Here is a 25,323-nt window from a genome sequence, read left to right as displayed (position 1 = left end):
GAAGCGTTGTACTGAATTAAAGGCTTAAAGGTAACGGGCATTACATTATTCAAGCACATGTTCAGAGAACACATAACAGCTACTTGACCAACCTGTGAACTCTTAAAGAGCTACACAAAGACAAACACATACTACACTCTCTTCGCAGCACACAACACTGATCCCCAAACAAGGTGACTGAGGTCTAGTTGCCCCTCATTAAGAAGCTGTGCTCATACGACACAATCCCTTGAATGCCAGTACATGGAAAGCTAGGGATTTTTATCCGTTTAAACCCTGTGGCTCTGTGTTTTTGTACAGGCTTTTCCACCATGCTATCTGCCATCTGTGCTCCCACACACGTCCACGCTCATCTAAGCGCATAACTTCATTTACCTATATTGAAATGCTGGCATCTACCCAGACTCTTCCTATCCATTCTCAGATATGCCAAGGTAGCAACTCACCTGTACCACCTTCTAGGAAACTCCCCAAAACACCACCTTGCAAAATACCTTCTCCTTACACTAGCAATGGGAATTGCTGCCAAGGCCATGGATTTCTTTGCACTGGGAGGTGAAAGAAACAAAGCATGGCCCGGAGTAAGGCACTGCAACACAGTAAATAAGTGGTATTGTCCTATACAAGCAGAGCACTATAAGATGAAAGCCAAAGATTTAAACTGGCATGGAGAAGGTCAAAGATTAGCAGCCATTCAGCAACAAGCAAGCCACCTTCTGTAAAAGCAGCTGGAGATGCTGTCACAGGGAGCAGCATTGAGCCCTCCCAGTAGCAAGTATGGAGTCTGATGGTAGCCACCAAGCACAAGGAATTGCAGAATTAAGAAGTTTGAAAGCCACCGCTGCACAATGACAACTTCCCATGTCCTGACTAGATTCTGGCTGCTGCATATTCAAAACATAATCAAGAAATCATTTCCTCCCTGGCAATCTTAACATGAAGATTTCTGACAATGTAAATTCCTGCAAATGCAAATAGATCAGTCTTGAGCTCTCCTAGACCAGTTCTCTTATACCTCTCTTCATTCCCAGGCTGTACCCTATGCCATGGGATTCTTCCAAGCAGATTTTGGCCTGAGCAGACCAGAGGTGTCTTTCCTGAAGTCCAGGGTTGTGATCCCACTTTTTGTCTTGCTTCTCCTCTCAGGATTCTCAGCTCCACTATCCCATGGTCACTGCAGCCAAGGCTTGCCCCCTGACCTTCACATCTCCAACCAGTTCTTGCTTGTTTGTAAGCGTGAGGCCTGGCACAGCATATCCCCTCTTCTGCTCCCCAACCACTTGTGTCAGGAGGTTACCATGAATGCATTCCAGAATCTTCCTGAACTGTTTGTGCTCTCCTGTGCTGTCCCTCCAGCAGATATCGATGTGGTTGAAGCCCTGCCATGAAGACAATGGCCTGTGAACGTGAGGCTTCTTCCAGTTGTCTGAAGCAGGCCTTTTCTTCCTGATCATATGGTTTGTAGCAGACATCTACCACAATGTCTCCTGTATCGGCGGTCCTGTTAATCCTGACCCATAAGCTCTCAACTGGCTCCTCATTCAAACCGAGACAGAGCTCTGTGATGGTAGCTCACAGTATGTAATCAATACCCTAGGCACCTATTCCTCTCCTACCTTCATCTTGCATCACCTAATCGCCAAAAGCTGTACTTCATTGTCATGCTGCAGCTGCCACAAGCAGGAGTGCCCTGCAGCCTTGCCCTAACCACAACTGAGGTAGAAAGTTATTTTCAAGAGTTCCGTGACTTCCCTCTTTCCAGTAGATTCAACAGGGCTTCAAGTAGCAGGTAAACTGTTTAGACGCCTTAACCACTTTGACTGCTACAAGGACGCTCTTCATCTTCTGCAGTTAAGTGATGATCTCCAAACATGCCACAAACCCTGGCTCTGTTCCTCTATTTATACACATATAATTGACAGCACTTTAAGTGGTCTCAGCTTTTCAGTGATACAATTTAGCCAACAATTTAAAAGAAGCGCTTCCGTAGAACAGTCCCAGAGTCAAGTGACAGCAATCCTCTCCTCTCATAGAAAGGATACGTAGCAGCAGCTTTCAGAGCGCCGAACTACCTCACAAGCTGGACCCAGACTGCCAGCACTCCTGTGGCAAGAACCACATTATGTCCAGCTTTTTGTGGGAATATAAAAATCTTCACAGAATTAAGAGACAAAGAGCTCCGAATTTCAGAAAAGCAGCTTTTCTAGAAGTTTTGGTGCCTAATCCATTTATACAAATACTTTCATTAACATCTATAGTTATAATCCACTAGAAAAAGAACTTCACAGAAAAGACTTCAGGCATAATTGTCTTATTTTCAATTTACTGAGACACTTTAGAATGTCGTATTTCTAAAGCAAAGCCTGATTAACATCAACCTACATAAAGTAGGTACATGTGGATTTTAAACAGCATTCGGGTTACCTGTATAAAGACAGACATTAAAAATACCTGAAAAGGAGACTTGGAAATCTAATTAATACTATAGCTAGCGACTGTACAGTCAAATACAACTATTCCATATTTTTACCACATCTAAATAATAACAACAAAAAGATTGTTGTAAAAACCTAGTTGACTTCAGACAAAAAAAAAGGTACCTATGCTAAAGTAATCTCTCTGCAAATTAAACACTGCAGTTTTACAACCAATTCTGTCCCCCCCAACATTACCAGCAAAGCTGAGGTTACTGAAGTTATCAAAACAAGATTGCATCTATTTGCTCCATTTGCGGATGCATTCAGACTGCTGTGTTTCTGTCATTGCCTCCATTTTATAGAATCCATATCAAAGTTGGATTATATTTTAAGCAAAATAGTGTTTAAAATACTATCATTAACATTTCAGTGCTAATTATTATTACTTGTATATAGCCTTTTGTATTGACATGCTAGTTTAGCCTTCTGTAGGCTTTAGGTCTATACTTCTGCTCTGGAAGACTGAAGATGCACTTTTTATTAAGGACACGGCAGCTTATTTCTTTTGTATTCCATGTCAGACACTCCTGTGCATTCTACTCAGTAAACAAGAGTGACACACATGAACCTGGGGAACTACACCACCTGCATTTAAAAAATGTGACATTTTGAGTGCAGAGTTTGGGAGTTCAGCTAGTGAAACAAGCAGAGAAATAAAATAGTATTTTTAATATCAGATAAATTATTACATCAGAACATCAAGGTTGCTTCTGATATCATTAACCATTACGATTTAGCTCAAATAGATAAAGTTTTTCATGTGTTAAATAGGTTTGGTAATTTAAAAAAATTATAAATTATTACATATTTCAAATGCAAATACCTGACTGCAAGCATTTTGGACTTTTACATCGTACTCCCCCCTAGAATGGCAAGGTAGTTTTAGACGCTTATTCTGAGATACTTTAAAGATGGATAGCATGTGTATATACCAATATACCAGGCAATTAAGACAAGGTGACAAATAAAAATGCATCATTTCAAACTGCAAAGATGGTGGGGGGAGAACATATTTATTTCAGTCTCCTTTTAGAAAGTGTTACTACCCACATCTAAGGGTAAAGGCAGGAACAGCAGCTGGGCAGGAGACCCACACCCTTGCACGCTGCTGTATGGGTTTGGGAGAGCAGGGAAACATGAGACACGTACACACAGCTGTTACTGAAGGAGTCCCCAGGCTACTGCACACCTTTCAGTGCGGCATCAGCACTTTCATCATTTTAAATAGGAAAATTAAAAGGAAAAAACCCACACACACACAGAAAACCACACACAACCCACAAAAACAACCCAACAGCATAGACGCTTATAATTGACATGATCATGTTAGAGCACGACTAGCACCGGAGCCCCCAGGAGCTAGGGTCACAGGGAGAACAGCTGGCTGGGCACCACAGCAGGGAGGTGACGTTGAGTGGGATTTGACCCTGAAACACTTGGAGGTGATGCAGGAACCCAAACCGTATGGGATGGATACACACAAGGGAGCAGAAACTCATCAGGTTGTTTGCCCCTTTTCCCCCTGCAGACATTCATTCCACGTACCCGGGTACACAAGATGGTTTCAAGCACATGTCCAAATACCAGATTGTTAACAAAAAATATGCTTGGCAACAAAAGACTCCTTAGATGTAAAACAACTCTAGTTAGCCCAAAACAAGCCACCTGAACCTTGGCATCCAAGACTTTATTTTCAACATGAACAAGAATTGGTATCCTTTCTTATCCAAGGGTAAGAAAGCAAGATAAGGACAGCAGCAGCTTTAACTGAAAAGCAGACTGGCAACTAGTCAATGACGGGGCCACATTATAATTGACACAATTATAAAAAAAATAAATACAAAGGTAGGGTCACATATGGTCACACCCTGGGGCTTCCCGTTACAGACTTTCTACAGGGTAGGTATGCACTGAAGTAAAATGCTTAACAGGGGAGGAGAAGGAATCACATCACATGAAGATTTTAAGAACATGTGAACCCATTTTTGACAGACAGTTGTCTAGGTATGATTGATCCTGCCTTGGGGCAGGGGCTGGACTTAAAAGTCCCTTCCAGCCTGATTTTGGATTACTCTGTAGTTGGTAGGGCAGCAGAGATAAAGGTGAATCTTCTGATAGAGCCGGGGTCTTCTCATATGCTGTTCTGCTGTAGAGCAGAGGACTAACGTAAGGGCAGGGGAATCCCCCGTATGAGTTTAACTCTGATTCACAGGGTTTGAACTTGTTCGGATTTCCATTCAAAATGCAGTTATTAAAAAAAGCATTTTACAGCAAATCTGCAAGCGCCTGGCTTTTAGAACAGTTTTAAGTTCATATTCAGAAAAGCTGTAATAGGCTTCAAAGCCATCAACTAAAGGACAGTAGATAAGTTAACAACTGTAAATGCATCAGTTAAAACACCAGTACTTTCAGGCTAATCTAATTAAAAAAAAAATAATTGATTTAGGGCTGTAACTGACTTCAAATCTAAAGAAGTAATAACTTCTTAGTTGTCTTGAATTTATGAGCTCATACCAGTGTGAAATCTGATGCTTCTTAAATCACCACCTCTTGAGAGACATGAAAGACTGTCTACCACATGATACTGCACAAATAAGTAACACTTCAGTGAGGTGAAATCCAGCATTTAGATGGAAACATTTTGTACTTTCCTACAGTTCAGAAACATACCCTATTAAGGAACCGGAGCAATAAAAATATTAAGTTACTGCCATTTTATACTGTTCAGAATAAATGACTGAATTACTAGTGTCTGTTCAACCTTTAGTACAAAATACAAAGCAGGATTTGAGGAAGTACTAGTTCTTAGAACTACATTTTCTAAAACCAAAACTTGCAGATTTGGGAGGGGTTTGGGGATTTTGTGGGGGTTTTTTTGTCTGGTTTGGTTTTTGTTTAAAGCACATACAACAAACGAAGTTTTGCTTTATCTAGTGTCAGTATCCAGATCATGAAGAGATCCATCTTTTTCCATTATGTTCATGTGCCCTACAAAACTTTCAGAAGACAGACAGAAAAGCTGATCCTGCTGCCACAGAAGAGATGAAGATCCTTTTGGTTCCCTTAGTGAAGGGCAGTAAGATTTCAAACAGGTTGATTGACTTCCTCTGCCCTGGGTCCTTTCTCAAAGGACCAGATTTTCTCTGTCTTCTTCTGTTGTGATCCCATCCACTGTGAAAAATAGGAGAAGTGATCTAGGAAAGGCAATGGAAATACAATACAGCCCTAGAAAGAAAACCAGGGAGCACTGAAAGAGAACCTGAATAGCAAGACTGACTGCTGGGCAGGATGATAGTTATGGCAATGATGACCTCCTGTAGCCTGTAATGGTAGACAACACTAGTTGTTACATGCACAGGATAGATGGGGGGGTGACTGTTATAAAGTCTGGAAGGACAAAAGTCCATTCAGCAGCAGCACCGCAGCAATGATACTGGCAAGCTGTTCACTCAAACATCATCTTTCAGTTCAACTCAAACACCGACATGATGAAGTATTTTACAGCAAGTCTTTGAGATCAGACTGTTTCAAACCCTAACATCAGCAAAAGAACTTTCTCAAAAGCTCTACAAAGATGGCAAGTCAGGTCACATGCTTAAAACCAGCTCCCTCAGAAGCCAAAACATAACTTCTGGTGCCTCAGGTCAGCGTTTAAGATAAGTAGGGTAAAACCTGGCCTAAGGTTATATTTACCCAGCTGACAGCAAACAGACCCATGTTTGTTTGTCCAGTGCTCAGAGCTGACCAGTGACCAGTCCAGAAGCAGCCATGTTACTGCAATGCTTGCATACTCTGCCTTCCAGCAGCTTTGCATTTACAGAGGTATGTCATTAGCAGAGCCTCCAAACCAGGATGCTCTTATATCCTATGAGATCAGGGCAGCTGAAAACATTTTCACCCACTGCTCTCTGCAGATACTCCCTCAATTCCCAGAAGTAAAATGGTTCTTGAAAGCCATCAGGAAAGTAAAACAAAATCTAGAGGTAGAAGCCGGTATCAAACAATCAATGACAAATGTTTATGACAGAAGACATGAGACACCTACCGTTAAGACTCCCAAGTTTCCCATTCTGAGGCACCACCAGGCTTTTTAAAAGTTGTTTTTAAGCTGGTAACACTGTTTTTCTGAGTCTCATGGGGAGAGATAAAAGAGACAGCAAGATCCAAAAGAGAACAGGCTAAAGATCTATTAGCATTGTTAACACCAGTTCAAAAGAGTTTGCAGGTGTAATGGGGGGGAGGGAAGGGTACACCCTCTCTTTTTAAAGAGAGGAGAAAAAAGAAACTGTTCTAAGGCTTTTAGGCAGAGTTCCTTCAAAAGGAAGAAGGATAAATACCTCAGACCGCCAGGTATAAGTTAGAAGCTAAATTTCATGCCCTTGCCAGTCTGCTCTGTCCCATGTCACAGCACAAGAGGTGGGCTTGGAGATCACCTCTCAGCCACCCCCCATGCCTGGCTTCAACCAGCCCAGCCAGACCTCACAGCTCACCATCATACCCAGCAGCTCAGGGGTCACAAGTAAGATCTTACCAATAGTCATCTTATCCTCCTCTGAGAGCTAGTTAACTTTATTACTCTGTTAGTAAATTGTTCCAAGGCAAAGCATTAAAAAATATGTGTTTTCCTCTTACTACCATTGTGGTAAGAGATCATACAAATGCTGCACTGATTTTTATTCAGCTTGTATTATTGAGGAACTAGACGCACATCCACTCAAACATGTTCTTAATAGTGGAAGGAGTACCAATAACTTCAGTACCCAATAGGACAAAAGTCATCATGTATTTATGCAGGAAAGTTAAGAGCATAATATTAAGAAACATTTAATTCACCCATGATAGTCCCGTGCCAGGGACATTATAGTACAAATGTATCCATTAATTTGTCTCCACAGTGTTTTCAGCTAATGGAAACATTATTTCAGAAGCTTTTAGTGATGCAAGAACCTTGCAATGCACATTCACCAAAATGCTATAGGTTATGCCCTTACTCTAAGCAGCATAGAAAAGCTCAGAGAAGCAAAACTGGGTGAATACTCACTTTTAGAGCAAAAGCCAGACTGATTTCCTTCTAAGTTGATGCAAAGCACACCAGTCAAGACAAGTTACTTCATAAAAATGCTCAGGAAAGGGAACATAACAAATAATATGCATCAAGGCATACCTTGTTTTTACAGATTCATGACATTACTGTTATGAATTTTCTTCTTACTTAGTCCTAATTGTTTCTTTCATCTTTTCCACTTTTATATCTTCACTAATGTCATTTAGGAAGTTCCACTTTTTACTACTTCATCCCCTTTGTTTTAAGTTATGTCCATGAAAACACCACAGAAGGCAACTGTCTGAAGAATTCCTTCAAGGAGTGCAAACATCAAGGAATTAAAGCTTGAAGTGGACTTACCCTACAAAGGCCAAATTTGAAAAGAAGTTAAGATTTAACCAACTGAAATCTAGGGTAAAGAAATGTAGTTCTCATGGAAGTCTTCTAACAAGTTAATCAGTAGGTTATATCATTAAGCAAGAAGACAGAGTCCTCTATATTCAACTAACATTAATGCAACTGATGTTTTATTTTTTAAGTAACTAAAAGTCAGACCACTTGCACTCATAAGTTACAATTAGTCCATTTTGTCCTTCCAGGTTCAAAGCTGCACTAGGTGATGTTTCTGAAGTTTAATATGGGTGAGCCAGAAAGCAGTCTGTTCGTTGCTGAAATAAGATTCAATAGGTTCAAATAATTTGCCCGCTTATGCTGTGTAATTGTCAACACTTTGCATCAAACCAAAATTTGATGCTGTGGTTTGAAACTGATGAGCTGATATGAACACTGCCAACAGTGTTCCACACATACAATTTGTTACCCACGAGCATACTGCAGTTACTTATTTTTTATTTATTCATATGCTTAATGACTACATATTAAGAGAGATCAAAAGGGTTAAGGGAACATAAAATAGTACCAGTACATGGTCACATGTGAGATAAAAGGTCCTTTCGTGGACAGTACTGGTAAAGAGACAGTAAGCAGACAGTAGGAGGAACAGTTAGTTCTTACTCAGTGAAAGATGCTGTCCCGTGCTGTTTCACAGGTATCTGTGTCCTTTGTTATATCCATTCATAAGTGACCCGAAAGTTAGCTCGTAATATTAAGTCGGTCATCGTCATTACAAACATTTGTGGAAGTGCTTTACAGGACTGAGTGACTAGACAATACACTCGCAGATTAAACTCAGCAGAGATAAGCAATACATATGTGAAAACAATAGTACGAACTGACAAGCTCTAAGCTCGTTTCTGTTGAAGGAGTAAGATATTGGGATAACAGCATATAGTTTCATGATCCGGAGAAAAGCAAGTGAACACAAAATAGTATACCACTGTAAAAATCCACAGCGCAGTCACACCTTGACTCCTGTGTGAGGCTTTGCTCCGCCTCCCATTCTCTCCCCTTTCACCTCACCAACTTGGGAGGAATAAAAGGTCTGGAAATCTGTTCCCTTTAAATTCAATTTATTGTTAGGGATGTGTTGCAGCTAAGCAGATTGTGGGATTTACAGCCTGGAACAGTATAAATTGTAAACTCTTGAGTGCAACACATATACATGTAAGGACAGTTGATGGTACAACACTGGAATACTACCGGGGGACCATGTAGCATAGAAGATGCCAAATCCAATGCAAACTCATTCATACTTTAACCCAGAAATGGTCCCTGATTCACCTGTTCCCTAAACTATGCCCATACCAGTGAGCATACTAATAGTTAAGCAGCCACGAACTATCAGGGTCGCTAATACAACTCGCTCCCCATCCCAGTTTTACTTAGCAGCACAGATTCTAGCCCTATATATCAACCCTGCTTTTACACAGAATCACAGAATTTTTTTTAGTATTCTAACACCCTGTCAGATAGCTGCTTTTGGCTACAGTGCTCCCCCACAGTCAGAATAGAAGTCACCCCTGGGCGTAACCATACTCCCTGCCTTCCCGAGGTACCTGGAGAGGAATAAACACGTTTTAGTCCCAGCACTAGAATGTGTGGTGCTCCCTAAGAGATCTCTCCCCCAAGAATCTCCTGCTCCCCCATCCCCTCATATTGGTCTTTCTAACCAGTACAGTCTTTGTTACACATGGAGGTTGGCAATCCTCTCTTGGCTTAGCCAGCCACCAGCCTCTTCCAACATAACGCGAAGAAACTTGCAAAGACTCTGGAGCAGGGAAATCCTGCAAAGAGGCTTTATCTCCCGTGTCGTGATACTAGGCTAGAAAAAAACATTAATTTAACAAGCACAACCATCCTTATGCAGTCAGGATGTTGAACTCTCCATTGCCCATCGACTGCACAGCACAGGTCTTGATGATCTTTCTAAACCGTTTGCTAGGAGTTGTCAAATCTTTGCTTACCTGAATGAAAGTAGCACCCTCTACTGCCGCCTTCAGGTCTGCACAGATGCTAATGAGAGACAACTGCTGCTCCACACTCAAAGTTCCTTTCAGGAATCCCGACTCCTTCAGCTCTTTCATTTGTTTGCTGACAGAAACAACATACACAATTAAGTACTTTATTATTGTTAAGCCACCATTCATTTTTTTAAAAAGCTCCTTAACAACCCAAAAATATACCATTTGCCATTCCACTGCATATATTTATACTCAAAAAATAAAAGGTTATAATGTATTCACTCATTTCTCTTTGCTCTCTCCACCTTACATAACATTTTTCTTCTCTTCAAGCACAGCCAGCTCTAAGATCTACTCCTAGACAAAAGTTTGTTACCACCTCAAACCTGTCCTCACTGGTGCAAGATCAGCAAGAGTTTTTCAACTCAGATTTAATGTGAACAGAGGTCTCTTTAATGTACTTCATGTAGTTTTACAAAACAACAGCGCTTTTGGTATGAAGCCTAGCTGTGGGAACACTGTTTAATGGTATAGAAATAAACAAATACACGCTATACAGCCAGGAGTCCTTCCAAGAAGAAAAAAAAAAACAAACAACCAAAACCAAACCAACAACCACCACCAAAACCATGCCCCAACAGAGGTAATGACTACAGAGTGAGTATCATAAAATTTGAGTAGTTACTAAATTGGGTGTCCAGAGCTTGAACTGAACATTCAAGTACACATTACTGCTGTGGCTGGACATGTCACCTTCTCAGAAAAAGCCTCTACAGTTTTAAATCCTCGTAAATCCAGAGCAAACAAGTAATTTTCAAGACAGTTAAAAGTCACTTAGAGGAGCAGTTTCCACAGAAATTAAGTGGGATTAAACTATCTGATCGCAATCAACATAAAGCTATTTGATACAGCCATTATCACAGTTAAATCTGTTAGTTACTTCAAGCAAGAACTCCTCGGACCCTTTGGTTTTTACTCAGCAAAAATTGCTCATCCTGAAGAGGAAAGTGAGCTAGTGATTAGCAGCAGGGGAAAAAAAAAAAAAAATCAAAACCCAAATCCTTTCTTCTCCATACCAATCTAGTTCTGAAACTTTGGCTTCTTTTTTGGATGCCTTTTTACATAATAAATAAATTGCACTTGCCACCCAGTTGGAGGGTGGAAAAGCTGTACTGCCTCGAAAAAGTTAGTGTATTTTTGTACTGCACAAATCATATAACTGCATATAGAAATAACCCATCATCCATCATGTGTTTCCTAAGTGACTGTGGCACTGGGGTACACATGACAGCCTTCATTAGGGGCTTTATGGGCCAGTACATGTTAAATGGGCAGAACTTATTTATACAGGCCCAGATGATCTCCACTGCCCACCACACCTCAGTCCTCAATACACCTGCCCAGGCGCCTCCATGTACCCAGACAGTAGCAGTGGATTTATTTTTCTATCTAGATGGGGAGGAGATGGGAACCCATATGCTTGTCACGATCTACAGCTGCCAAACACCTTCATTAGTCCTTACGAAGCAGGACAGGCAGCCAGCCACAGCATCGGAATAACGCTGGTCAGCCCCAGACCACTTCTCTAGTACAGCTCCAGCGCTTATACCCTGGGGAGGAACTTCCTCAACCCAGCCAATGATAGTGCTGCAGCCACCAGCAATCCCAAACACACCAGACAGGGAGCAATGGGACCTCAGCTCTCAGTTGCTTTATGAAGTTGTGGGAGGTGTCATCGACATTTTTCAAGCAGCATTTTTAAATTAATTGAAAAGGGAGAGGGATGTAGATCATACTGCCTCTTTTTCTCTCTACTCCTTTCAGACCACCTGCTGAGCAACATGTGATAATGCACTTGCACTTTATCAAACCACCCTTTTATTTAGAGCTCTTTCCTGTCAACAAGTATTGAGTCCATAGATGAAATAAAAATATTAAGCTTCCTCCTCCAGATTTCCCTAAACAAAATGAGTGGGATTCATCTCACCTACCCTGTCAACATGCACATCTGAGACAGTCATCTTGAGCTCTCTTTTAAAGAAGGGAGAACTAAGTGTTCTCAGCGTGTTGTCTGATTTTTTTAGGCATCAAAGTATGCAATCCATCTTGTCTTGTAATGGAAGTACCTATTCCCCCCCCGCCCTGAAGAGAAAATAGCTCAGAATAAGACATTTAGATCATAGTATTCTGAAGTCACCAAAGAAGAAAATTTGCAGGGATTTATTTAAAGACAATCTAATTCCTACTTAAATATACAGACACAGGTCAAATTTCAGCAGAGATTCAATGGGCTCTTGGATCTTTAGCTTGAACTGCCTTACTAAATCTACCATTAACTTCTAAAGAATCAGACTTTTACTTCAGCATCCATGTAGCTGTTACACAGCAAATATAGCCTTTACCGCTTTTATTGTGGCTTTATTGAGAGGTCGTAAACACCTGCTGCTCTGCAAGTGACTTGGATGTCCTTTCTTCCACTCAAAGTAGTGGAAAAGAGAACATTTGTTTCCCAGCAAACAAAACACCTTCCTAATGTATCTTTCTGACACAAATCCAGAGCAGCAACACCTTGTCCTGGGAGCCACCCCACTGAAAGTCAAGGTAAGGAGCACTCAGTAGCCACCTAGGTGCCAAAAAATGCCTTGAGCAGTTCTGCTCCTTGTTTAGCACAACAGTTGGAAGAAACAAACACCTTCAGATCACCGTGGACTTCGTACAACGAATCAAAGTATTTCCAGTAACTTGGGAGTAGGTGATATTCCAACAGAGGCTCTGTTTGAAGCTGGTAAAGATGACAGTGCACCTTCTAAATGAGAATATGCACCCATATTTCTAACTGAGAAGAACAAAAGCAACAAGAACAACAATCCATGTGCACACACAGCGGTAACTCCTACAAGCATTAACTTTCTACCTTTCAATGTGCTGCTTCAGCAATTAACTCCAGATAATCGTTTCTGTACTGCAAGTTCTAACACTTCCTCTTTATTTTCGTCAGAGCTGATCATGGACAGTGATTTTTGACTCTTAGGCAGAGCACACCTGGATAAACAGCTAGGCATTGCAGAGCTTTGAAAATGTTTGGTTCATTCTTAGCTGGAAAACGAAGCTGAGTCATATGCTTTTCAGACACTGCTCAGGTCTGTCCTGTTTACTTCCCTGGAGTACCTTAGACTTGGTGCCAAAATTAGTATTCCTACCAGTTTATGCAGTCCAAAACTGATGAAAAGAGTTCCATTAATAGCTTTCTGCTTCTTTTCTCAAATATTAATTTAGGCTCACTAGTCAGAAATTCTTTTCTGGTAAGTTTTGTTTAAAAGCACTTTAAGACAGACAGAAAAAAGTGATCCAACACTCCGCTCCAAGCAGCGCCACAGAAATAAGCAGGAAATCCATCAAGTTTCTGGATGAGTTCCCCATTTGGTTTCTTAAAAACACCACAAATGGACAGCTGGAAAGCACAGATTTCTGCCTTTGAACAATCTGCGTGGTAAGGAATAGGAAACGGGAAGCTTCAGCTCTATTTTCCAAGTTGCCAGGGTACAGCACAGCCTGCTAGGCAGGAGCTCCACCCAAGACTTAAGGCTTCCAGCACACTGCCAACTACACCACTAAACCATGGCCCTAAGTGTCACGTCTACACACTTTTTAAATACCTCCAGGGATGGTGCCTCAACCACTTCCCTGGGCAGCCTGTTCCAATGCTTGATAACCCTTTCAGTGAAGAAAGTTTTCCTAACATCCATCCTAAACCTCCCCTGGTGCAACTTGAGGCCATTTCCCTGATTCAAAAGGTCTTAATTATCCATTCAAACATTCATTTCCCAGGTGCCACTTCCCTAAATCCAGCATCCTCCTCTTGCTCATAGGCTGAATAGTGCTTTTAAAAAACAAAAGCAAAATTTAAGTTTGAAGAGATCACATCAGAATTATTTCTTTCATTAAGGAAGAGGGTGGAATTCTTGTTCACTTTCTGTGCAATACAACACTAGTCTCATTCTCCCTGGTCCTCAAACTCCACTCCGTGGCTGGTAACCGAGGGATTCAAAGGGGCTAGAGTGACAGACTAAAAGATCTGACTTTCATTTTTCTTCCATAAGTTTTTACAGAAGTTTGCAGCACCTGTGTCCTGTTCCATACCTTTCCTTCTCTGCCAATGATGACCATCCTATCATTTCTGCTTCTCTATCATAAGCCATTACTCACTACACTGTACACAAGAACACCATTTCTTAATTAATCCACAAAACTGCCATCTTCATACTTTGGAACTTAAGGCTGGACTGATTTTTCCTCCTAAACAAAATCTTCCTGTTAACATCACCAATCTTCATGCTAGCCATTTATTTAAATTAGGATAGTTATTTAAAAATATGGAATAGGAAATACAATTTGTGCATTACTTGAATTTTGGCCTTCCCTCCTAAGAAAAGTTTTTTGCCCTCCTTCACCAATATATTTATTGACATTTTGGCTGTTTTGTGCCACAAATGAATTTTAAGTCTTACAAACGCTAAACTCTCTTTCTATTCCCCTGCGGTATTAGATTGCCTACACTTTTCTGGCAAAGAAAGGGAGCTTCCCCTGGTATTTATCATACGCTAGGGCACAAACCAGACCGGTTTACACATACAGCAGTACACCACTGACCTCTACTGGACGACTTTTTATTCAAGGCAGCCTAGCCTTCAGGGTGATCACCCCTGAGGATGACCACAGACTGAGGTCATTGCAGCCACATCCACAGAACACACCATAGGACTTTGCTTTGCAATTGTATTATGTGCACTGTTTGAAGAGTTTGACTCATATGCGTAAGGTCTTTGAAGAATGAAGAATTCACATCCATAAGAAAAGATTACTTCCTTTTAGAGCCCACACTTTGTCTACCTCCAGAGTTTTACTGTTGCACATGACTGCCCCTGTCAACACTACTGTGGAAACTGAGACGGTATTTGCTTCAAGATAAGGCACCCAATTAATAACAACACTCCTGATCACATAAACTGCCTGGGATGCTCATGGTTACAAATCTTATTCTAGAAGTTTTTCCAGAAGAACCCTGCAAGTGATGCTAATACTCACCCCATCTTGTCCACACCCCATGGCCTCACCTTCATCCACAGCAACTATCGGGCAGTCATAGTATTCAGCACACATTGTTGCAACCAAAAAATACTTGCAAGATTAAAGACCACTGAATCACAAACTAACTACCCAAAGCAGCAAGGACAAAGGAGGGCAGAAGACACCACCAATATTATTCTTCACAAGTTCAGCCAACCACTACTGTCAAAGACTAGGGCCATTAACCAGTCATGGCAACAGACTACAATCTATATGAGAGGGAACTTGGCATGGCAAAAAAAAAAAAACCACAACGAAACACTCAACAATTACCAGTCGCATCTATCTAGCCTGAGACACACAAAGTAGGCAACTGAAAGCCCCTGACACTGGGACCAGCTCACTGTCCATATATAAAATGGCCAAATAGCAAGCTGCTAATATTGAGTTTCAATTGGTCATTTAAAAGTGTTAGCAACCACTTCCCACCTTCCTGATTTCCCCAGACTAAAGGTAAGCACACAACACACCACCACGGAAAAGCTGTTACACATTTCACCTTCTTGAAACAGCTGTACAAGCAGAACCACAAAAGCATGTATGTTCCTATCAAGACAAGAGAGATCCAGCACTGTCAAACACACTCCATCCACAGCGACGGCAGTGTATTAAAGAGGGACAGTTACACATCTGCCTTTGACTACAGAAGAGCCGGGATGCAGCATAAAAGCATGGTGACACACAGAAGTCAATCAAAGCTCCGAGATCTTCTGAAGTTATCACACACACAAACTGTTTTCCAGACATGGCACTCTCAGGATGTCTATACTGGCATTACACAAACTGGATGCTGCAACGAGACCAAAGACTTTGTAACAGGAAAATGCAGTTACAGTCATTATGTTTTTCCACAGTAAATGCAGAGTCACCGATATCGTTAAAGCTGAGTGAGGTCTGCAACCCAATACAAGTCATGTCTTACCCTTAGGAGATCAATTCCAGTGTTGCCTCCAGATCCAGTGAGCTGAATAAATCCACTCATTAGGTATGCCAAGATAAAATTGAAAGGTAGAATCAATCCTATGATTTAGCACAAGCTTGATTTGCCAGCGTCAGGCACTCATGACCAAAATATACTTTGGTAAGAACTGCCTACTTAGAAGGTGTCCCCTTGAAGGAGATATATAAAACTATCAAGGAAGACCTAAGCCAAGCTGCATTTTGCCCTTGATACAAATACAGTGTCAATACAACACAGCAATACAGACCAGAGACTGGAAGAGGAAGCCAGGTTGGAAAGAGTTTCTAACCACGCATCCATGGAACATGCCATGAGCTAGGAAAAGAGGGCAAAGCCTACATCACTGTACTCCTCGCGCTACAAAACCGATCCAGTGAGCTATTCCCCTTTTCATATGAACGAAGCATAAGAGGGCACCAGACAGCAAGAAGTTGTGCACCTTGAGGTGTCTTGTCTAGAGACTAGTCTCCTCCTGGAACGAGAAAGATGATGAACTTGAGTTACAGGGGGAAGCGTCGTTCAAAATTTTGGCTATAATGAAGTCACAGATATGGTTTACTACTTTGGCCTTGCAACCTGCCATATATCGGGCACTTCATTACAAGTTGCAGATTCCCATTCACAACGGTACAGAATTCTTAAAGTACTTCTCCCCACTTGGCGAGAGGTGAGTGGGGACATGCTGCTTTTTTCTAGCCCCTGCACCTTGTTTGTTTTTCATAGCAATTGTGCACTTCACTATGTATTAAGTACAATAAAATTTATGGTTAAATTAATACTTAATGAAGAGAGGAAGTGTGATATTCCAATGTCAAGACTGCTTGGCTCCAACTCTTTAAAGGCCCGATGTCTTTGAACCACGCAGAACAACCTATTGTCAGATAAAGCTGACATACAAGTAATTCTCACTGAACAGCCTCACTTTTGAGTTTAGATTCAGTACGATGCAGCCTGAGCACCATATTATCAGTTTTCAGAAGGCAAAGTTCTGTAGAAGTCCATTCTGGAAGAACAGAACTCACTAATAACTATTCATTTTAATTAATTAAATTTTAATTAATTTAAATTTAAGGGAGAAGGTCTCTATTATTTAATAAAGAGAGGGTCAAAGTTGCTTTCCTCACAACCAAATATTTCTATGTTTTGATACTAGCATTGCATTTCACTTGTATCTATGTAAATAAAAGTAGCAATAGTAATTTTATGTGGCCATATCCCTACATACAACTACCACTTCACAAAGACAACTTCAACCTGTCCCAGAAAATTTTTCTACTGGGGCTAAGAGAAGAAAAGAAGGATCCGAAGACAGAAAAGAGCTTTAGAATAATTTTACTGTTTAGTGCAGTCAAATATAGTCACAGAGTTTTAAAAATAATCTTGTCTTTATAATTTAGCAAAGATTACTTCCCAACATCTTCTACAGGCTTTTTTTCCTGAAGTTAGCTATAACCTTTATACATACAACTGTTTGGTTTTTATATATTAAAATATATATTTACCTGCTCCTGTGTCCTGGAGGAGATATAGTTTTGTATCTATGCAAATATTGTATTTAACCAGCACCTACTTCTGTAGATCTGTAAACCACCTGTGGATTACAGAATGGACGTGCAAATATCCAAGTTTTAGTGTCCTCTTCAGAGTCAAGTAAACTTTTTCCCCTTGCAATAGTCTTTCATTATATATGCAAAAATTGTTGCACATAAAACATGAATCGGTTACATAGGGGGAAAAAATACAGCATTTCCACTGTAATGAATCTTTATCAGCAGCATAATTATCTTTAGAACAGTAGCACAGTAAATATTTGAAAAAGTGTTTTACATATTACAAGAATCAAAGTTTTTTTGGGGGGTACGCACTAAAGCATTTCTGCATCATATGGTTTAATATTACTTTCAGGAACACAGTACTACTTGTTTTTCTAATTCTCATTATTTTAAAGTTCATCAACCTTGCATTCAAACCAGAATCACACTGACTCAGAAGAAAGCATACTGGATATGAAGAGTTACATTTTCCAAGACGGGTTACTGCAGCATGCCTTCAGTAGTTCAAGTGTGGCATAAAGCCGTTCATTAGTTTGTTTCTTCAACAGAACAAAAGGTTGTTCCATTAGAGCAGACACTGGTTAATAATGCCACTGGTACATCCAGTTCAATGCAATGTGCAGTCATTTTGTGTGCCAGGGCACTGCCTGCCACGTGCCTGTCAACAGGTAAGTAGGTAGGTAGAAATCCATCACACCATGTTAGGCTTTTGTAGACACACTCTCCTTTTCTTTCTGTATCCGGTCTACTGGTATTGTGATAACATGATACGTATTTCCACTTGTTTCAGTAGATCCAAATTCCACACTGTAACCTTATTTTTTTTTTTTACCCTTATCCAAGTGTTTTGAATAAATTTACAGAGTACATTTCAGGTCTTCCATGCAGATACGCGCAGGCTCTCCTGATCATTGTAGGTCCATCCAGACTTGTTCCAGTCCTCTTGCAGGACTACACAGCCCTGCTGCCCACCTACTGTAGTGTGAGAGCTGAATTCATTAGGTTAATGAACCCCGAGATGCCCTTTATATAAATTCAGAACAGTGAGTTACAAGTCGATGTACTAAAAGTCCATCACATAAAATAGTTAATAAATACTTATGTATAATTTGTGTCATGAAAGGAGTATCATCTCCTTTTAGAAGTAAAGCGAATGTTGTTTCCTACTCAAATCATGTTTTTCTTTTGTTTAGAATAAGGAAACTACAGTCCCCTGTACACTCCAGTTTCTCCTTAATATGCAGAGCATCTCCATAAACTAGAAGTTCATGGACTGCAGACTACAGTGGAACAAATACTTTTCAATACTAAAACAAAACAAACAAAAAAACCCACCAAACCCTAAGCCTAAAAACTTCCCTAAAAGCACTAGCCACTTGCAGAGAAAAAGGAAAGCAAGTCTCAGCAAGTCCAGAGAAGTAGCCACCAGATGGCTTTGTCAGTTGCTCTCTACTGTGAGCCCTCGTTACCTTCTCAAGCTCCAGCCCTTACACAAGCATCATATCAGTAACTCAAAGGGATTTACTGCAGGCTGTGTGCTATAAAATCAGTGCAAAGAAGTTCAAGTTTAACCATATTTTGATAAGTACAATCATTAAAATACTGGTTGAAGAAACTGCATAGCTTGTATTCTTATCACAAAAAGTACACTGACCTGAAACTAGGCTTTTTAACTAAGATGTTACAACAGCCAAGATACACAAGTTAATTATAAGTTGAGTTAGGAACACCTTATGTAAAAGGCAAAACCTGACTTGAACTCCTATGGGGCAGCACATGCAGGCACAGGACAGCACAGACACAACCAAATAGCACTCTACCTAATTACACCGACATTTTATGTTTCACTTTTCTAAGCCAAAAACCTTAGAAGCCTAAAGTCCCCATTTCACTATTAGAAAAAGAAAAAATTAGATGCAAGTGCTCTCTTTAGTAATGTAGACTGCAAAATTTCCCCCTCCACAATAATCCGGAATCTCATCATGGCTATCACTACGGCAGCAATTCTGCAAAAACCAAGTGTCTGTCATCTAGCTGTAGCAACAGAGATGTTCAGCCTGACTAACACCTGCCTGGACAGAAAGGTTTGGGGAAATAAAAGAAAATAAATTAAAAAATTGTAGGAGACAGATTCTCCCCTTTCATTATCAAGCCATTTTTAGCAAATCTCACTAGATATCACATACCCTTTAACTTCTAAACTCCAACAACTGAACTGACCTACAAGGGGCTCCTGAAGTCACTCCTCCTTCCTGTAAGCCTTGTTACAAAAACCAAGCAGGACACAACATGCCACAACCTTTTTTAGGTGCAGCTTACTCCCCATAGCAGCCGACACACAGCAGCTGACATATTTCACTCCAAGGCATAGAATCATAGGGTTGGAAGGGACCTCTGGAGATCATCTAGTCCAACCCCCCTGCCAGAGCAGAGTCACCCAGCGCAGGTTGCACAGGAACGCGTCCAGGCAGGTTTTGAATGAGTTGGAGACTCCACCACCCCTCTGGGCTGCCTGTTCCAGTGCTCTGCCACCCTCAAAGTAAAGAAGATCCTCCTCATGTTTAGGTGGAACTTCCTATGCTTAAGTTTGTGCCCATTAGCTCTTGTCCTGTTGCCAGGCACCACTGAAAAGAGCCTGGCCCCATCCTCCTGACACCCACCCTTTAAGTATTTATAAGTGTCGATAAGATCCCCCCTCAGCTGTCTTTTTTCCAGACTGAAGAGACCCAAATCCCTCAGCCTTTCTTCATAAGAGAGGCGTTCCAGTCCCCTAATCATCTTGGTAGCTCTCTGCTGCCACCTTCTCCAGCAGTTCCCTGTCCCTCTTCAACTGGGGAGCCCAGAACTGGACACAGTACTCCAGGTGCGGCCTCACCAAGGCAGAGTAGAGGGGGAGGATGACCTCCCTCGACCTGCTGGCCACACTCTTCTTGATGCACCCCAGGATGCCATTGGCCTTCTTGGCCACAAGGGCACTTTGCTGGCTCATGGTCATCCTGTTGTCCAGCAGGACTCCCAGGTCTCTTTCAGCTGAGCTGCTCTCCAGCAGTTCAGCCCCCAACCTGTACTGGTGCATGGGGTTGTTCCTCCCCAGGTGCAGCACCCTACACTTGCCCTTGTTGAATTTCATAGGGTTCCTCTTTGCTCAACTCTCCAGCCTGTCTATGTCTCTCTGTATGGCAGCACAGTCCTCCGGTGTCTCAGCCACCCCCCCAGCTTTGTGTCATCAGCAAACTTGCTGAGGGTACACTCTATCCCCTCATCCAGGTCATTGATGAATATATTGAAGAGGACTGGACCCAAGAAGGGTCATCACGAAGGGAGGACCGATGCATTTAGGTTGAGATGCTGATCATGAAACAACCTACATATTAGAATTAAATGCTGATACAGCAACGTAAGTTTGTTTACCAGACCACTCTATAAATACACTCACTCCCTCAAAGGCATATAAAAAGCTATATTTCAGGTCCAGAAAGAAAAGGGTGAAAAGAACCAACCAGCCACTGTCACTTCTAACATAAGAACTAGGGGCCAAACAAAGCAACTGAGGAGACAGGTTGAGAACAAGCAAAAGGGAATAGCTCTTCACACAGTGAGCTGTAAACCTGCAGAACACAAAGTCCTTTGGCAAGAAGGCTGCAAAAGGATTTACACACGTTCAAGGCAAGGTTAGAGATATACTTGGAAGAAATCTAGTTAGAGTTACTGAATACACAAGGAACTTCTAGGCACTGAAGGTTGGGGGAGGGGAGCAGATAGACAGGACTTGAACTTGTCACACACCAAAAGCATGTGGCTTTAGCCATAATGCCACACGGCAACACAGCAAAGCTCTGAAGGACTGGTGGTTTGAACCAGTGCAATAGTTCCAGTGTTTACATTCTCAAACTTACTCTTCCTAAAGATGCTTCCCAGCCTCTAGTATAAGTGATCAGTTGTTGCTTCGTTAGTGGAACTAACAATCTGTTCTTCTAGAACTCAAAAAAATATTAAGAATTTAAGAAATTCTAGTTATATGATATTAACAATTGTAGCAGGGCTCCTCAGCAGCCCATATTAACTTACATTCATTTTGAAAGTCTGTTGTCTTTCTATGCAAAAACTCTTATTTTCATGTATTTTAAGCTCAGCCTATAGATACCATAATCATGGTAAACATCATTTCAAGAATTTGGATCTAAACTTAAGCTCTTAAATCATTACTTAAGAATTAAAGTGCTCTTCAGAAGTGTTGTTGGGAGCAGAGTTCTTCTGATCTTGACAGAATCTGTACTTCATCCTGTACTTCTAAGCTAAAGCCTTCTTCCAAGCTTAAAACTATGTTCCCTTAAATAGTAAGATGCGACTGTTCATTCATGATTACAGAAATCCCACAGTTTCATTACAGTCCTGGTCATTTCAAGTCTGGTGACCTACCGAATGTTTTCCAGTGCACTTGTTAGCTGTTCTTGTGCAACATCATAAAGTTTCACTTTAAAGCCTCCGGCAGCAAACACCATGGCCCAGCTGCGACCAATGAGTCCACTGAAAAGAAAATAAATATCAGACAATTAATAAAGAAGCATTTATGTTGGGGAAGGGGATCTGACAAGCATTACAAGAAGGAAAACAGAGCTGGGACTCTTCAAAATTTCATGAAAAGATCTGTTACATATTGATAAGAAACAAATCTCTAACAGAGAAATACCCTTTGCTAGCTGTGTAGCAGCTTCTCTGAGAGCTGGAAGAAAGATAATGAGGAAGAAAAAGACAAAGCAGAAAAAGGACAGCAGAATTCAGAACAGCAGGGACTTTGGGACACCGGACTCAAGTATCAACAGTTTTGTCGGCTGCAATCTTAAGCTGGAGTTGGTGCACAGAATTACAATAAAGAGTTGGAGGGTTTTTAATTATTTTTAACACTCATCTGTTCCGTCCACAGTCTAAAGACAGACACCAGCCCATTGGTCCAAGAGTTCAGGATCTTGCTTCAGAGATGATCAGAAAACCTAAGGCCCAGCTACCAAAGTCCTCTACAATTCAGGAAGTACCATGAGAATGTGAAAAGAAAAAAAAAAAAAAACTAAACCAACACTAACTGTGGGTTTGATACTGCTTTTCCACCTACTGACCTCTAGCACTAACCTTATTTTTAGATAAGGCACCCTACCATGCTGAAGGCATGCAGGAGCAGTCTGCCTACATCTTTTGGTGAAATCACATTGATTAGAAATGCACAGAGGAAACTTGCAGTAACTGACGATTTTATCACGTCTCTTAAAGCAACGCAGGTTTCAACTTAATAAGATTTATAGCAGGCATCAGTCACTTCAAACTAAAGCGCTGAGGAGCAGGGTAGTAGTCTTAAACAACCTGAGATCATGAAAAAATTAAATATCTCCTTAACAAAGACAGGAGCACAACTCCATATCCATGACTGCTACGGTGGAGGGGAGTTGATAATTACATGCATTTCCTGTAACCTCCAAGACCACTGTATGTGTAGTATTAAACTTAAGCAATCTCTAGCAACTGGAAAATGCAAGGCCACTGGGGCACCAATAAAGGACTAAGAGGGGAGTAAAAAGTCAGATATAAAGCAATAGGGCAGATGAGAAAAGAAGGAAGAGAAAACAAGAACATGCTCTGCCTTTGGTTTAAATACGAAAAAAAGGAACAAAACCAGGAAGCTTCAGGAAACAGCAGGAATCAGTGGAAATAACTGTGACAAAAGAAAATAAAATAAAAAGAATAGTGAAACTTTGTATTTAGTGTATAAAACAAAACACACACATACAACTTCACTGTAGCAAGCCCAGACCTCAGAAGTTCTCAAGCAAGCCACAGAGCAAGCACATTTGTGGAAAAGGTAAGTTATGGGTCAAGGTTCGTTAGCTACTGTAGCCTCCTGAGTAACATGTATTTCTAAAATAAAAGCATTTGGATCACTCAAACAAGCATATCAGAGTTACCAGCATCTTTATAAGTTAGCATCATCTCTTTCAAATTGCACTTTTAAATTAAGTTTCCTTAAAGCAATGTTTGACCAAAAGATACTTTTTTTTTTATTATTTCTATACAGGTTTTTAGGATTGTGGGGTTTGTTTTTCTTTTGAACCAGAGAGTGTACAAAAGATGTCCAGCTCTCCCGGCCCTTCGCACACCTACAGCGAACAAAAGCTCCCCGAGCGCCACCAGCAAGAGCCAGCTTTGTCACCATCACATGACAGTACCCAGACACGTGTTCCGAGACCTCAAGCAGCCTCTGTAACAGTTTGTTGCAGTCCGTGCTTTTAACACAGAGTTACAGAAGTGAGTAGGGGGCTATTACTGTCGGGCAGTTTTTTTCCCCTCTGCACCAGATTATTGTTCAACTAGAGAACTTCAGTTTTAGCTCAAGAAGAGGAGGAAACAATCCATTCCCACACAAGTTTGAAATACCGCTGTACCTTGCGTCAAGATGGTATTACTGCAGGAGTGCCCAACAGAAACTTAGGAGTTTCTTGACATAGTTGACGAGCAGGATCTTAAAGCCATGCTCAGACTTCCCCACTCCTCTTGCACTTACCCCCACACAAAACAGCAATGGAAGAGGGCAGCAGCCTTTCAGACCTGAAGGAAGACCAACTTCGAGTAGAGATGCTGCAAATGCTTGTTTGTTGTTTGTTTTGGGTTGTATTTTTTTAAAGTAGCACAGAGCTGTCAGGGACTTAAGCAACGACACTCTTTCTAAGGACACTTAAGCAGAGACAGAGACACTCTTTCTAACGAGCCAAACCGGTGCGTTTCCTGCCGGGCTCCCAGACCCCGGACTCGCAGCCAGCCGGCCCTCTCTCGCACCGCTCCCCCGCCCCAGCCCGGCTCTCCCACACGCCGGGACGCACCGGCCGCCCCGAGTTAGCACCTCGCCGCGGCGCCCGACGCCTGCAGCGGTGGGGAGGGCCGAGGCGGCAAACCCGCCTGCCCGCAGGCCGGGCCTCGCCGGGACGGCGCCCGGGACCATTCGCACGTCCCCAGGCTCCCAGAGCCCCTGGGGGCCGAGCCTGGACGGCACCTCCTCTCCGGGAGAGGGAACTTTACCTGCCGATGATAGCAACCTGCGAGGGCTCCATGCCTGCAGGGGCCGGGACCGGGCGATGCGGGACAAGGGGCCGGCACTGCCGCTAATGCCGCCCCCGCCTCGCTGCGCGCCCGCCCCCAACCCGCGGCTCCCGCCATGTCACGGACGCCCCCATTGGCTATTGTTACGAGCGCTCCCATTGGCTCTGCGCCGCGCCCCTCAGCGGCCGCTCCTCGACGGGAAGAGAGCCCGCCCCCAGGCGGCGCGGCGAGCCCCGGCCGGGCGACACCGGGCTCCCGTCGCCCGCAGGCTCCAGGTGCCTTCTCCCCCACCTGCACGGACACGGAAAGGTCTCCCCGGCCCTCACCTACCGGCAGCTCTCACCTGGGCCAAGTGCCAGCTCGCCTCCTTCCCCTCCTCAACCTCCACAGGCTGCGGGGGCTCGGCCATGACACTTCCTCTCACAGCATCAGCAGAGTCTTCCCCATGAACTCGAGGTGCCGGCAGCGCTGGTTTGTCCCCCGTGGGAAGGCAGGCCCTGCGTGTCCATCCTCGGGCTGCACCATGAGGGTGGTCACCTGCAGGATGAGGGGCAGGAGGTCTGCTTTTGCCAGGACGGAGGCCTCCCCACCATACCTGCCCTGGGGTGGGACAAGGCGAAGGTCTGGGTAAGGGCCAAGGTCCTACCCTACCATTAAGAAGGGTAGACCCCTATGGCCGTGTAATCAAAGGTGTTCAGGTACCCCCATGGGAGCTCCT

General features: G+C 42.3%; 1 protein-coding gene across 3 annotated transcripts in view; it reads right to left on the bottom strand.

Moving 5' to 3' along the window:
* CRYL1 (crystallin lambda 1) overlaps positions 1–25,055 on the bottom strand; it is a 59,348-nt gene extending 34,293 nt beyond the window's left edge. Inside the window, exons 1-3 of one of the 3 annotated variants that reach the window (XM_074569606.1) lie at positions 24,949–25,055; positions 21,942–22,049; positions 9,885–10,011 (exon numbers count right to left, since the gene is read on the bottom strand). In XM_074569606.1, coding sequence (XP_074425707.1) covers positions 9,885–10,011; positions 21,942–22,024 — 210 coding nt within the window. In that variant the 5' untranslated portion in view covers positions 22,025–22,049; positions 24,949–25,055. Of the gene's footprint in view, positions 1–9,884; positions 10,012–21,941; positions 22,050–24,584; positions 24,726–24,948 lie in introns of those variants that run through there. The other 2 variants (XM_074569588.1, XM_074569597.1) reach the window with 2 other exon arrangements.
* Positions 25,056–25,323: the final 268 nt, after the last annotated feature.

The sequence above is a fragment of the Larus michahellis genome, chromosome 1 (genome assembly GCF_964199755.1).
Source record: "Larus michahellis chromosome 1, bLarMic1.1, whole genome shotgun sequence".
NCBI classification, from domain to species: domain Eukaryota; kingdom Metazoa; phylum Chordata; class Aves; order Charadriiformes; family Laridae; genus Larus; species Larus michahellis.
This window is presented reverse-complemented; position numbering and strand designations above follow the sequence as displayed.